This window comes from Dermacentor silvarum, chromosome 3 (genome assembly GCF_013339745.2).
Source record: "Dermacentor silvarum isolate Dsil-2018 chromosome 3, BIME_Dsil_1.4, whole genome shotgun sequence".
NCBI classification, from domain to species: domain Eukaryota; kingdom Metazoa; phylum Arthropoda; class Arachnida; order Ixodida; family Ixodidae; genus Dermacentor; species Dermacentor silvarum.
In genome coordinates, this window is record NC_051156.1 from 135,308,030 (window position 1) to 135,323,742 (window position 15,713).

The window sequence follows — 15,713 nt, forward strand, 5'->3', positions numbered from 1 at the left end:
ATGTAGAGACCTGCCAAAGGTAAGTCTCTACAGCTCAAGTTACGCATTGGGTTTGTTAATGTCGCACATCGCCTTCACCGTCAAGGTCGTGCGCCGAGCCGTTCGTGCCGTTCCTGTGGCGACCACAGCGAAACGCTTCCGCACTTGACGTTAAAGAACCCCAGGTGGTCAAAATTAATCCGGAGCCCTCCACTACGGCGTGCTTCATAATCAGAACTGGGTTTGGTACGTAAAGCCCCAGAAAGGAGAAGAAGAAGAAGGTGTTAGAATGGCCAACATCCCACAGTTGTCACTGTGTGCTGCTGCACAAGATGCACGAAGGAAGATTATTTAGGAGTAGAAACTCCCGTCAGCGCGGGCGCTCGCGTGCGACCAGATAACGTCACATTATTACGCGCCGACGGGGGCGCATGCAGTGGCGGCGCCTTGCGGCACGTCATGCAAGCAGCAGCGAAAAAAAAAAAAAAAAGAGCAGCAGCCCAGCGGATCGGTGGTGCCGCTCGGGCGCGTTCTCTTCGGAGGCGCCCGTGTCTCCCGCGCTCAAAGTAGACGACACAGGCGTTCGGCGTTCGCTTCAGCGTGCACGCCGTAGCGTTGTTTTTGTGGGCCTTTAAGTCAAACAGTAACTGTTCTTGTCGGTGTATGTTCGAGGGCCGTAATACTAACAGCGCTGATACGTGCAGTGCACCCTTGTTCGGAAATTGCTAGCCTAATGTGGGATGCAGGTGGGATGCGTGAGTGCCCTCAGTAGAAGTTGTGAGGCGCGCGGCCGCGAACGAGAGAAACACATGTGACCGGTTGCCTTGGCAACCAAGAGGGCGGTAATTTCTTTCTCAGCCGCCAGGTGCCGCCAGCATGATAGTGGCTCCGCGGGCTTGTGACATTATCTGGTCGCCGCAACTGGCGGAGTTTCCACTCCTAAAGGTTTCTTGCTCCGTGACAAGATGCAACAAGGTAATCTTGCTCGAGCTGCACCTAGTGATATCTTGTTTCAGAAAGGCCATGCTTCAACTCGATATGCGGTTCACAAAGCCGCGCTGGAATTCTTGTCAACCAGAGGACGAGACTCTCGTCTGTGATGCCCACACTCTTCGTGTGACTGTGTGATGTGTAGGGCCTTCCTCTGCCTTTCTTTAAAGGACCTATTTTATCTGATTGTTCTTTTTCTCTTTCTTTTTTCACTCCCCTTCAAGCGGGTGGGCGTGGTGTCATTTTCAGGAGAAAATCACTAGCCCCCTTTTGTTTCTCTTTGTGGCGTTCAAATATATTCTACATAATTAGTACAAATATTAAGCCACAATATTTTTACACGGGTTAGCGTGTCTCGCTAATGCACGGTTGCCTGTGAATTGCTCGCATTGTAAGTTACATTCTGTCACTGGTGGTTCCGACGATGTAACCCGTTTTTCTACGCTACGCAGCGCGCGCAAGAAAAATGTGTAACCACCCATGCGGTCTTTGTCCAATAAAAGATGTCACAGTTTCACCCGAAAGGCGAAGCCTCAATTGCGATAGCAAATTAGTAAGAGCTATACGGAGTAAGGATAAAGTCGGACATGTAGCAGCACCAGCAACGCGCAGAACTATTATCGACCCCGTCGGCGTTTTGCCCGCGTTCGCACCGAACGCGCGCGGCGTTGGTGACTGTTGCCGGTGCCTCTGGCGGCGGCTCGGAGGTTTTCGACGAGATCAGAACGGGACACTCGTCGAGCAGCGTCGGAAGTCGTATACCACCTTCTCGCCTCGCAACGTTTTCATATAAATACGCATTTGGTGCCGTAGCTAAACGTCGCCTCCCCTTCCTCCCTCCCTCCCGTCCTCCACGACCTTTCGCGCGACGGAAGAAGTCGCGTTTGCCCTCCGCCGTGCGCTCGCTCCCCGTGAAAGCGCGCGTCCCTCGCGCGATTTCACTCGCACACACAGGATACGACGCGCGGCGACGATTTCGTCGCCGTTGGACTTCATACGGAACCTCACGGTGACGACGACGATGACGGCAGAAATCCGCTTGGAGTGTCCATATAATTGCTATTGCAATAAAAATTTGGCTTTCAAATGCTTTGATTTTTAACACGAAAGTGTTTTATGCCGGGGTCCACCAAGACTTCACTGACGTATTTCCGTCACGGATATGACGTTCTTACAATGTACACGAACATAATGCAAAGAAAGAAACCAGAAGAAAAAGTTCCACAAACATGCAAAATTTGGAAATCGAACCCACGACCTCTCGGTCCGCGACGATAGATCGCCGAGCGTTTAACCCATTGCGCCACAAACGCATTTGCAGAGAGCTACACAGACGCGCCTTATATATCTAACACTCCTCCGTGTACCCGCGCTCTTGCTCGGGGCGGTGCCGCCGCCTACGAGCAGAAAAGAGAAGTACTGCATTATGACACTAACGCGCACCGACAGTGAACGCTTCGGTGGTCTCAGCACTACGACGCCTCGATGCCAGCATTCGAAGGGACGCTGGCATCAAGAAGCACTACCAACGCCACCTAGGTGGCGTTCACCGTACTCAGCACAGCGGAGCGTGGCCTCCGCAATTAGCTCTGAAAATGTTTCTGAAGTTGATCGCGGAGGCTGCAATTACGACGCGCTGTACGCGCTGATTTGACTCGGTGACGATTCAGTTACGTGCTTTGTCTTGCGCGTTGTATTAGTGTGTCAGTTACGTGCTTCGTCTTTCGCGTTGTGCTAGCGTGTGCAGCGTAGTGCAGCTTCCATATGCACGACGGTTGCTCATGGTCATCGACGTTGGTAGTCGTGATGGAGGAGACGTGCCACCAGGCGTCAGCGTGGGTGCATCAACGCCTAAGGGCGCTTTAGCCACAAAACACCAATAGACATTATATATCAATATGCAATAAACATTACACTACTTCTGTGAAGACACGTTTCACTTTCGTGTTCTATACCGATTCCTATATAAGAGGGATCAACCAAATTTTTTTTCCCGTTCCGTTTGTTTGTGTGATCTGTTACGCTTCTTCATACTTCCAGTGTGCTTGCAGGACTGCTGGCTCACAGGTACTGGACCATTGTCACTAAGTATAGAAGTGACACTTTCGCTTTCAGCGCAACTCGAAGGACAACACCACACTTGAACGGATGAAATCCTGCGGCCGAATTCACAAAGATGGTCGCTCGTGCTTTTTTTTTTCGCTATTGGCCGGCCGTGTTCTCTAGTCATAGGTTACACAACAGGATTGGCTGAAATTTTCTGTTCTAGCGTCAAATCTTTTTGTGTATACGGGTCCTCGATGACTAACGCGAGAAACGCAGGGCGTTAAAAAAAAAAGACTAATGTTCAGCGTGCCATTGCTTTCGTCGGGTTCAATTCTAGTGCAATTTCAAGTAAAACCTAAAAGAAAGTGCCAGCTTTAAAAGTGAACCGTTGGGAATACGTCCCAGGGCTTTGCCGAAGGCTATACGTCGCTTTTACGTAATTTACAAGACGTCTCGCTTCTACTATAGCATAGTACTATCTAGGTCCCAACTAGCCCGCTCACACACTTTGCTAAAGCTGCCGGTTCTAATACACAAACTATCACCATCAGCAGTCTATATTTATGTCCGCTGCAGGAAGAAGGCCTCTCCCTGCGATCTCCAAGTACACCTGTCTTGCGCTAGCTGATTCCAACTTGGGCCTGCAAATTTCCAAACTTCAGTCACCCCGCCTAGTTTTCTGCCAACCTCGACTGCGCTTCCATTCTCTTGGCACCCATTCTGTAAATCTAATGATCCACCGGTTATCTACCCTACACATTACGTGGCCTGCCCAGCTCCATTTCTTTCTCCTAATGTTACACAAACTATACCGCCTACAAAATGTAGGCGCGACAGCACTCGTCGGACACCTATACACACATGTGGAGCTTTACTTGCGCGTGCACGAACAACCAGACGGAGTAAAAATCCAGGCGTGACACCTACGAAAATTAGTTTATATATACGCACGTAAAAATAATACTAATAAATAAATGGCCCAGAACTTTTGGCCGGTGGTCCGCCCCGACCGCGAGAAGGCTGCCTTCAGGCCACACCTTGGCGCCACAGGTAGATGGCCAACGCGGCCGCTGCCAGCGGGGGCGCGACGGCGATGGCGAATGCTTCCGGGGCCGAGTCCTCGACGGGTTCTTCGTGGCCGTCGGAGTCCGGACCTCCGGGGCGCGGCGCCTCCTCGAGGGGCGGCGGCTTGGTGGCTCCGGGCTTTTTATTCTTGAGCACGCAGAGCCCGAGGGAAGCGTTGCACACCGTGTCGTCCGGACAATGCGAGCAGGTCGGACCGGGCAGGTACAGCGGCTTACCCTTTTCGTAGCCCTTGGGTCCGTAGAGGCAGACGTAGATGAATACGTTCTTGGTCGCCCTCGCTATGTCCGGTACGTTGTTGCGCGTGTAACTGCAGCCGACGGCGTAGGCGTTGGCCGCCACGAGCTGGCTGAATTCGTAGATGTTGGGCACCTCGTTGAAGACGCGAATGTTTTCCTTCGGGAATAAGAGGTTCTCATCGAACCAGTCGCGCACCACGAAGCGCCAGATGATGGGCATCGTGATCTGGTTGGTCCACTGGGCGTGAATGTTGAAACCCACGACTGGGAAGTCGGCCGTGGAGTACTGAAATTGGCCCGTCGGTCGCACGTTGCCCGAGCTACCCACGCAGAGCCTTCCGATGGCCTCGGCCACTCGGGCCAGCTCTTCGTCCCAGCGCATCATGAGCATGTTTCTGGCCGATGGGAAGTCGGACAGCCGGCCCAGCGCCAGGTGGCTCCGGTAGTGGTTGTGCACCCACAAGATGCTCTCGTTCATGAACGACGCGTTGGTGAAGAAGGTGACGCATTTGCTGAGCGGGTTTTGGCACATGACGTGCGTCTGGTTGTACGGAAACTTGCAGAAGTCGGCCGGCTTCGGTATCGGGGGTGTCACATTTGTAACTTGGGCGTGGATGACTCGCAGCAGCGGAGCCAATAGCCACGTAAGCCAACGCATCCTTCTTCGGTCTTCGCTTCTCGAAGCGTGCTGGATCGTGCGGCGCGATATGGAACGCCGATGATGATGATGATGATCCTCTGTACAAATGGCACATACCCACCACGTGGGGGATCGGCCAAGAATTGAGCGGTTTGGAGAAAATGCATTAAAAAAAGAAATTTAGAAAAAGAAAGAAAGAACAAAAAAATGAAGATGAATTCTGCTCGGTGTTCTAATTAATTATTATAATTGACTGTCTTAGGAAGTAGTACTACTACTACTACTACTACTACTACTAGTAGTAGTAGTAGTAGTAGTAGTAGTAGTAGTAGTAGTAGTGGTGGTGGTGGTGGTAGTGGTGGTGGTGGTGGTGGTGGTGGTGGTGGTGGTGGTGGTGGTGGTAGTAGTAGTAGTAGTAGTAGTAGTAGTAGCAGTAGTAGTAGTAGTAGTAGTAGTAGTAGTAGTAGTAGTAGTAGTGAACATTATTGAACAAAGGAGTGCACCCATTTAGCTGGAACAATTTAGAGAATGAATATAGGCCAGACTGCAGAGCGCGGCAATCGTCAGTACTGTTTTCTTCGTTAAACATTTGGATTAATCAATCAACAAATTATTCATTTAATGGTCCCAGAAACCACCACAATGTTTAATAATAATAATAATAATAATAATAATAATAATAATAATAATAATAATAATAATAATAATAATAATAATAATAATAATAATAATAATAATAATAAAAAGTTGTCGCAGTTTCACCCGAAAGGCGAAGCATCAATTGCGATAGCAACTTAGTAGAGAGCTATACGGAGTAAGGATAGTAGTTTTATCCGCTGTACAAACTTGGACATGCAGCAGCACCGGCAACACACAGCACTGTTGTCGACGCCGTCGGCGTTTTGCCCGCGTTCGCACAAAATGCGTGCGGCGTTGGTGACTGTTGCCGGAGCCTCTGATATAAATAGGCACTTGGTGCCGCAGCTAAACTTCGCCTCCCTTCCCTTCCTCCCCCCCACGGCCTTTCGTGCGCCAGAAGAAGGCGCGTTTGCTCTACATATATGGTGATTGTAAAGGAGGAAAGAGACGCCTACATCTGCAGCCCTTAAAGGAGCACGGCACAGAACGCGCGTTTGTTCTCTGCCGTGCGTTCACTCCCCGTGAAAGCGCGCGTCCCTCGCGCCCTTTCACTCGCACATACAGCGTTCGGCGGCGCGCGGCGACGATTTCATCTCCATTGACGTCATACGGAACCTCACGGCGACGGCGACGGCGACGGCAACGGCGACGGCGACGCCGACGGCAGAAATCTGCTTTGGAGTGTCCATATAATTGCTATCGCAATAATAAAGTGTTTGTTATAGTTCCCAACAACAGTTATATACGGCACCTTTGTGCCTCGTGCGTTAAAACAGTAATACGCATGACAAAATATACAGAAATGACAAATGTGGTTAAAAAATAATGTGAAGTATGCAAAGAAATGGGGTAAAGGAAAACGATGAGGTGGGCGTAAAGGATAATTGACCACACAACACGATTATGTACAGATACACAAAACACAGGGAATGATTTTTGAAATATGTCAATGCAGGCGGAATACGTAATACATGTTTTAATGCGTAAGCATTCTTTGGCGAGTACCCCAGCAGAATCTGCCTCTAACGCAAAAAGTGTATGTCCACAAAAATGTGTAATTTGCGAATCGTTATAATAATGTAAATGTAGATTATTGGTAGCTTTATAAGTGATAAGGAATAGTTGAAAAAAAATGATCAGAGAGAATACCCATATGATCAGATTTATGCATACCCATAAGGATACATACAAAATGCATGGGGAAGCCTATACAGGAGGAGTGGGCTAACTGAAATTTGGGGGTGGGCCAGCTTGATATTGGGGTGAGCCAACTTATAATTCTGGGGTGGATCAAATTAACTTGGCGGTGAACGAACATAAAACTTGGGGTGGGCCAACTTATATTTGGGTAGGCCAACTTGAAATTTTGGGGAGGGCCAACCTAAAATTTGTGGCTGGGTTAACTGAAATTTGGAGTTGAGAGACTTCAAATTTGGGGGTGGGCTAGCTTGAGTTCTGGGGGAGGGGGACAACTTGAAAATTAGGGGCGGCCCAACTGAAATTTGAGGGGGGCAACTTCAAATTTGGGGTTAGGCCAACCTAAAAATTGAGGGATTGTCAAAATTTAAATTTAGGGGTGAGCCAGCTTGAAATTTGGTGGTGGGCAAACTTGAAATTTGGGCATGGGCCAACTTAAATTTGGGGGTATGCTTAGGCATACTCTACTCGCTCGACTTAAAAAAAATAAAAAATAAAATAAAAAAACGTGTGCAGAAACTCCGCTTTGAAGTGGAGCCATAGAAGAGTTACTATTGCAACAAGACCACGCAGAAAACGCGGAATGCTGCCCGATATATTTTAGTGCGAAAACACTACTAGACTACCAATCTGGGCCAGTATTCACAGAACCTTCTTGCACTAGGATTGTTCGTAAGAGAAAATTCCAGCCAATCCTGATGCCAGACATATTACTGAAGAAGAAGAAGAAATGAACTTTATTATAACGTGAAAGGATTCATGTGGTTGGGGCGCTTAGTCCAAGGCCCCAATGGATGCCGCCACCGCTCTTGCTCGTCGAATCAGGGCCAGCCAGACCTGAGGCTCCGAGTGACGGAGGATCGCCTCCCACTGTGCATATGTATTACCGAAGGTACGTGACCGACAAATGGCAGGGACCACTTACGAACGAAGAGCTTTGTGAATTCGCGCCCTGGATTTCACCTCGTCTCTGTCTGCATGAACGCTCTTCATACAGCTCCTTAGCCGAGCTAAGTCACTGGTAATTTTTTTGCGACACAGAGAACTGTACACGACCAAGAAACTTTGGACACTGTATGGTGATATGAACACCTCATAGAGGAACAAAAATTCCGATTTAACACGTCTTGATTTTAGAGGTGCGAGTTTAGGTATTTTATTATTTATTTTATTTACAAAATACTGCAGGCCCATGCGGGCCCAAGCAGGAGGGGTAAAATTACAACAGAGCATTCAGGATTACAATACAATAAAAGCATACAAGCACCCAAAAGAAAACAAACCAAAACGCTCACATCTCTGTTGTGATATTAACAGATTAAAAATTGATCAGGTCTGTCAATTGAGTCAGTGCTGTTTAGCAATGATAATGGTACTGCGTTCCATTCTTGAATAGTACGGGGAAAAAGGAAAATTTAAAAGTGTTAGTTCTTGTTTGATAGGGAGTTAAAGATTCAGAATGGTGATGTCTGGTTACTCTTGTAGTTAATGTGCGTATATATGGAGCAGGATCCATCGAGAGTTTGTTATTTTTGAGGAGGAAAAGAAATTTAAGCCGTAGAATTTTGCGCCGTAGTTGTAATGTCTGTATACCATGATTGCGCGTGATAGTTGTTGGTGAGTCGCTTATACGGTACTTAGAAAAAAATAAACCTAACTGCTTTCCGCTGAATCTTTCTAGTGCATTAATACTGTATTTGTTATGTGGATCCCAGACTGTGCATGCGTATTCCAATTTCGGCCGAATGAGTGATTGGTATGCATGAAGTTTAGTTTCCGTGGGCGCTTGTTTTAGTTTATGACGCAGAATACAGAGTTTACGAAATGAGGCAGCACATACATTAGAGATATGCGAATTCCAACTTAAGTTGTTAGTTATTGTCACACCTAGATATTTATATTCATTCACTTCAACGAGATGATGAGTAGGAAGATTATACGGAAACTTCCACCTATGTCTTTTCTTGGTTATTTGCATGTATACTGTTTTTTCTTCATTCAGCTGCATGTCCCATTGTTTACACCATGAATAAATGCTGTGAAGGTTAGTATTCAAAAGTTCCTGATCTTCTCAGGAAGCAATCTCATGAAACAAAATGCAGTCATCCGCAAATAAACGAACTTGTACTAGTTCAGTAACAACGTTAACAATATCATTAATAAAAATCAAAAACAAGAGTGGTCCCAGTACGCTACCTTGTGGTACCCCGGAAGTAACTGGCAAACGACGCGAGTGGTGACCATTAACAGTAACCGACTGTACGCATTTTGCCAAGTATGCGGAAATCCAGTTTATTATGAAAGGTGGGAGGCCAATGTATTTTAGCTTGAAACCTAACTTTTGATGTGAAACAAGGTCGAATGCTTTTCGAAAGTCCAAAAAAATTACGTCAGTTTGACCAGACTTGTCCATAACACTTGCAAAATCGTCAATTACTGTGGTTAGTTGTGTGACTGTAGAAAAGCCCGTCCTAAACCCATGTTGAAATGAAGACAGAATGTTGTTATCTGTTAAAAACGTGATTACGTGATTAGCAATAATATGTTCAAGCATCTTACAGCACGAAGAAGTCAGAGATATAGGACGATAATTTGAAATCAGCGCAGTGTCACCTTTCTTGTGTATGGGTACCACACGCGCCGTTCGCCAGTCAGCTGGTAGATCCGCAGAGGATATCGATGCGCGAAAAATGCATGCAAGGAATGGGGCGAGCACTTCAGCTTAACGACGAAGGAACGCATTCGGAAGCCCATCAGGACCGGGTGATGTTTTAGTCTTCAGGTTAAGAAGTATAGCCACAATACCCTGCAGCGACACATTATCTTCGAGATCAGAGCAAGATACAGGGGTAAGACTGACTCTTTCAGAAGGGATGGAAAACACGCTGTGGAAATACGAGTTAAAATGTTCCGCAATGGCCTCCTTCTCAACTATTTGAACACCATCAATTTGTATCTCGTCAATCGACTTTTTATTCTGATTCAAGAAGTCCCAGAACTTCTGAGGGGATTCGTTTAAAAAATTTGGTAGGGTATGTTGAAAATAATGCCATTTGGAACGTTTCAACGCCTCATTAAATGCCGTTCGAGTGGTTTCAACAATGTTTGCGGCTGCTCCTCTTTTTTTGATGCGCTTAAGTTTTCTTTTTAGGTGTAAGACCTCTCTCGTGATCCAAGGATTCGATTTTCTTGTTTTCTTTGTTTTGTTTGGTATGAAATTGTCAAGACAGTAAGTGCATATCTGTTTAAATTGTACATTAACATCTGAGCCTTGAAAGCTGTTGAATTTTATTTCAAGATAATCCAGAACCCTTTCATCCCGGGCACGACAAAAATCTTTTACAGAAACTATTTCGGAGGGAGCAATACAAGGTTTTTCAAGGTTACATGATAACAACACCATCGCATGATCAGAAATACCGGGATTCACAGAGACTGTACATTCTTCAATTGTCCTTGTAACTAAAGCAAGATCTAAGATTGAAGAGGACGCATCACAAACTCGCGTAGGCTTTGTTACTACTTGTCGCACATCCAGGTTTAGCATAATGTCAAGCAAGCATCCAACATCAGAATGTCGATCTGTATTTGAGAATGGATAGCGCCAGTCAACAGAAGGTAAATTAAAATCGCCAACTATCATTACTTCTTTACAGGAAAATGACCCTAAATGATCGCGTAGATCCTTCAGAAATCGAGGTGGTGCATCCGGTGCTCTATAAACAGCAGACAACAATAAAGTGCGCCCGCCTCAGCTGCGGGAGGCTATGGGTTCGATTCCCACCGCCGCCGGGCACCCACTCGTTCAAATGGGTACGAGCGCGCCCCGGCCTGGCGTTCGGCTTTCTTCTGGGGTCATGCGCTTGGGAGAGGAGCCTGCGTCCTGAATTCCCGTCGAAACCAACGTGAGAACGGAAAAAAAGTGATGTCTGGGCCGCTCCCATGGCGGTCATTTCCCATGTGGCGCCCCAAGCACCTATTGAGGTGGGGGCACCTTCGGGTTGAGGTAAAACACCCGAAACATCTGAAAGGGTTTGACTATGGTCGCCAGAATGGAAAGAGCGGTGTTTGGAAATAAATATCAATTTATTCTGGACGAGTTCAATGCGGTGAGAAATATATTTGCTCATTCGGTGCGCTCCAAACTACAGCGTCGTGCTCTAGTATAGTGGAATGCCCACAATAGAACACAAATTCAGAAAGGCTGCAGGGGAGTGGAAGTCATGCGATGATGATAACATATATGGGGTTTATTGGCGCAAGAGCCAGGGATGGCAAAAGAATGCCTAGTCAGCGCAAAGGGTGCGATATTTCACATATCTAGCGTGTGAAGAGAAGCTTAGCGTTTTCTCGAAGTACACAACAAGATCTTTTATTTCATCGACCCTGGGCAATCAAGCATCCCGGAGGGTGTGTGAAAATTGCACATGGTGCGCCTTCCACATATAATGCGATACCACAGTTATGGAACCATTTAAGATAAGCTTATTGGGGGAGGGGGCTAATTTGAGAGTGAAAAAAATGTCTTCTTGAAGGCCAATGCAGTCGCGAACACTGCCTACAGTCTGTTAAATAGCTTTAAGTCGTCAGCATATAGAAAGAATGAAGAGTGTTGAATTGGCTTACAAGATGTCATTTACAAACGGCAAGAAAAAAAAAAAAGAGCGCCGAGAATGGATCCTTCTGAAACTCCGCTAGTGATGGCGTAGCTAACAGAGTTCTTTCTGTTCGTTAACGCCAACGTAGCAACAACTATTAAATATGTAATTAGATACTGTGGCAGTGATGGTAGAAGGTATGTCCATCTGCGTGAGCTTTGTATAATGAGCAGCTCATGGCAAACTACATTACATGCTTTACTTAGGTCTAATTTGCCCCTGGAAGCATGGCTCATAAATGTAACCAAGCTCATTGTTGTGGAGCGCCCTGATATAACGCCATGCTTTTCATCTAATAAAATGTTCTGAACACGAACAGAAAGCAGGCAATGCAATACAGCTTCAAACACCTTTGACGCAGCGCAGAAGATAGATACGCCGGTAATTAGTAACTGCACTTCAAGCACCCGATTTGTGTACGGGCACTACCAGTGCTACCTTGCAAGCGCTATAGAAAACGCACTAGACTTTAGGGAACTGTTGAAGGTGCTTGTGAGAACAGGAACGATCGAGTATGCTTCCATACGTATTCTTAAGCAGTGCGGGAGGAATATACCACCAGCGCCACAAGAAAAGGAAGGTTTGAGGCGCCCCATAAACTGGAAAACAACGTCTTCGCTGACTGATAGCGAGCACACCCCACGAGAATGGGAAGGAATGTTACTTGAGGTAGAAGCATATTTTTTTTTTACATCAACTACAGAATGGAGATGTTCTGCAAAGGCATCAGCAGCGTCCGAAACAACATCGCCATTTTCATCAACAAGACATATACATATTCGGCGTTCCTTCTAGAAGAGCAAGAGCGCGCGTACTGAGATCCAGAAATACGTTGAAATACGTGCGATGCTGGCTTCAACACGTGAAACATTGCTACGGACAAAAAAAAAAACTGCAGTACCACAATACAAGCTTGAGCTGGAAATAGTGAAATAGTCGCTAGTAGCACACTGCAGGTACCGCATGCTTAGAATGAAGACCACGTTCACGATTTTCAAGATGCGTTTTTTCCCCTATAATCTGATTGCTATCAAATACTTTAATCTGTTCACTTTGTTTATTCAACCTAATTCACCATCTGCCTGCAATATCTCGCCTTCACACTTTGTTTTGAGGCGCTTGAATAGGCTCACCCCTGCACGCCCATCGTGCAGGTGATGAAAACATGGCGGAAAGCGTCGAAACGGGAATTGCTGAAGTGGCGGTGACGTCGTTGAGGTCATCGCCGAGCTGCTTGCGCTTTGCCCCGCCTATTCGCCAAACTCACAGAATACATGGCTCTGTTTGAGCCTGAGGTACCTCGACGTGCCCCTCGCGGACATCTAAACACCCTATATGAGCCAAAAATTCAGCGCCACCTGTTGACTGGAGGGGCGAATCGGTTATCGGTCGGGGCCAACACGCCGTTGTATAGTTGCATAGTATGAAGCGACGTTGTTCAACGCTGAATTCCTCGCTCTGAAAAACAGAAATCGCATCTGTGTTTCTCATGCCTATATATAATGCCACAAAAACTCACGAAGTGCAGTCCGGAAGACTTCGAATGCGGGTAAGTTTTTTTTTCTTTCTTTTTTTTTTTTTAGAAGTCGTAAAACAATGAGGCCTGGAAGACAATTTGTTGCTGAACCGTTTGAGGTTAGTGAGCGGTCTTTGCATTTGTACTCGGGAACCATTTACGCTTTGTCAAACTGCAACGAGCAGCTTTTTACCTCGAACCGGTCGTTATAGCCTGTATCAGTTTATCAATCCAAACTCGACAAAAATATTATAAAGTTTATTTTCCAAGTTCGAACCCAGTTTTCTTTTTCTATTGTTTCCTTCGTGTCCTATATGCAAATTCAGACTGTACGCTACAGCACACATCAGGCGTCTTTTCGCATAAGCCATTAAAACATTTTAAGATGCATCCGCTTAACGTTGATTCCAACAACTGCGTTGGATTTGCCTTAACGTTTATTTATTGAAGAGGCCCGAAACAAGAACCTACCTACAAAACATACCGACCTACTATACCGCCAAGTCCCTAGTATGAGGCACATAATTGTTCGCATCATTAAAGGAGGGAGTGAGGCGAAATATTTCGCCGGTGGAGAAACGATGATACAGACGCACCTGAGCCTCAGCACACTTCTACGAAAAACTGGACGTTCCTGTCGTGTAGGAAACAAAGAACACGAGGGAATTTGGTGACTACCTTGATGTTTAGTACGAACTTATATGCAGTAGGCAAGAAATACAACATAGACACATGACATAACGTCGTAATTTCGTATCACTGGCCGAAATAAACTGCGGACGGTTACATTATTAGGAGCACAGGTATACTTCAGAGCCGCCTACTGTCTCCGGTTGAAACGCTCCAAATGTCTTCCAGGAATGGCGTTTGGACACTCGCTATTTCTGGTAAACGACGCTTATAATGTAATCGAGCTTCTTCAAATGAAATTCACTAAATTAGGGCCCCATAAGACGATATTACGGAATTTCTCCGTCAAATAGCAAGTTCATGCAGCCGCGGAAGAAAGGTGCCAGCGAGGAACTTTCCCCCCATTTTCAAGGATGCGATTGTGTCCAAGGCAGTTAGCACGCAGGCTCCAAAGACAATATGAAGAAGCGGATGAAGATTCGTCGCCCATTCTTACAGAGCTGAGAAGAGGCACAGGCGTAGTATAGGTATATATTATTGCTTACAGCACGCACAAATCAAACACGGACAAAGAGAGACGTAACATGAGCGCTGTTATACTGTAACAGCGTAAAGCATTAATGCAGATGTGCCGACTCGCACAGCTAGCTATCACTGTATATATATATATATATATATATATATATATATATATATATATATATATATATATATATATATATATATATATATATATATATATTGTCACGAGCCTCGAGGAGTAGCCCAGAAGGTTTAATAGACGTAGAGCAGCTGGCTCTTGGAAGACGCGACCGTCGGGGCTGGCTCGAGCAGAGAAGGGGCGCGCGGTCTTCTTTCTTCTCTTGGGCTCGACCCACTCTTGCCCTCGACCCACTACCTACAGGTGGCAATATCCCCCTTACGAACAAAAGCATCGCCTCGATGCTAAAAAAAAGAATAAGTGTAGAATACAAAGAAGAAGAAGGCAGGCAAAGCGAAAGTACACAAAAAAAAGTAGCCGTCACGCCGGCACAGTCAATGAACGAAGAAGCAATCTCCCAAAGATAAATGAAAAGTAGAAACAAAGAAGGGAATGAGGGGAATAAAAACGAAAACAAAAAAAGTTACGGACGCGCAATGTACGGCTTCATGCGCACAACATGAACTATGTCTGAGGTCGGTTGTCTTTGTGTCCTATTCCGCGTCTGCGATGTTGTGTCCGGAACAACTTCGTAGTTTACATCACTGACGCGGCGGAGCACTTTATACAGACCGAAATACCGGCTCAGCAGCTTTTCACAGAGGCCACGACGGCGAACGGGGGTCCACACCCAAACTTGGTCCCCGGGGTTGTAGGACACGTCCCTGTGGCGGATGTTGTAGCGTCGTGCGTCTGCCTGCTGCTGCTGGCCGATATGCAGCCGCGCGAGCTGCCGAACTTCCTCAGCACGCTCTGCAAATTCCTCGGCGTCAGTTGTAAATAGGTCAGCGTCTTGACACGGCAGCATAGCGTCCAGCATCGTCTGGACTTCGCGACCGTAGAGAAGGCGAAAGGGCGTGAAGCGCGTCGTCTCTTGCACGGCGGTGTTATACGCGAAGGTCACGTAAGGCAAGATCCGATCCCAAGTTTTATGTTGAACGTCGATGTACATTGCGAGCATGTCTGTTACCGTCTTATTCAGTCGCTCTGTAAGTCCGTTGGTCTGCGGATGGTACGCGGTCGTCTTGCGATGCCTGGTGTTGCTCAATTGCAAAAACTTCGTCCATAAGCTGCGCTGTGAATGCTGTCCCTCTGTCTGTTATTACAGTGGAGGGAGCACCGTGACGCAAGACGATGTGGCGCATGAAGAACTGCGCTACCTCTGAGGCCGTGGCTCGTGGGATCGCCTGCGTCTCAGCATAGCGTGTTAAATAATCAGTCGCGACGATCACCCATTTGTTGCCGTCGGCCGAGAGAGGAAACGGTCCGAGAATGTCCATGCCGACTTGGTCGAAAGGCGTGTGAGGTGCTTCAATTGGCTGAAGTAAGCCAGCCGGTTTAACGGATGGTGTCTTGCGGCGCTGGCATTCACGACAGCCTTTAACGTACTGTTTGA

The 15,713-nt window shown here is 46.7% G+C and overlaps 2 protein-coding genes across 2 annotated transcripts in view; both read right to left on the reverse strand.

Moving 5' to 3' along the window:
• The window catches only part of LOC119445803 (calcium-transporting ATPase sarcoplasmic/endoplasmic reticulum type), a 663,011-nt gene that overhangs the window by 226,091 nt on the left and 421,207 nt on the right, over window positions 1–15,713 (reverse strand). The window lies entirely within an intron of this gene.
• On the reverse strand, window positions 4,042–4,995 carry LOC119444806 (scoloptoxin SSD976). The gene has a single exon (XM_037709147.1). It carries the CDS (start codon window positions 4,993–4,995, stop codon window positions 4,042–4,044), a length of 954 nt encoding a protein of 317 aa, XP_037565075.1.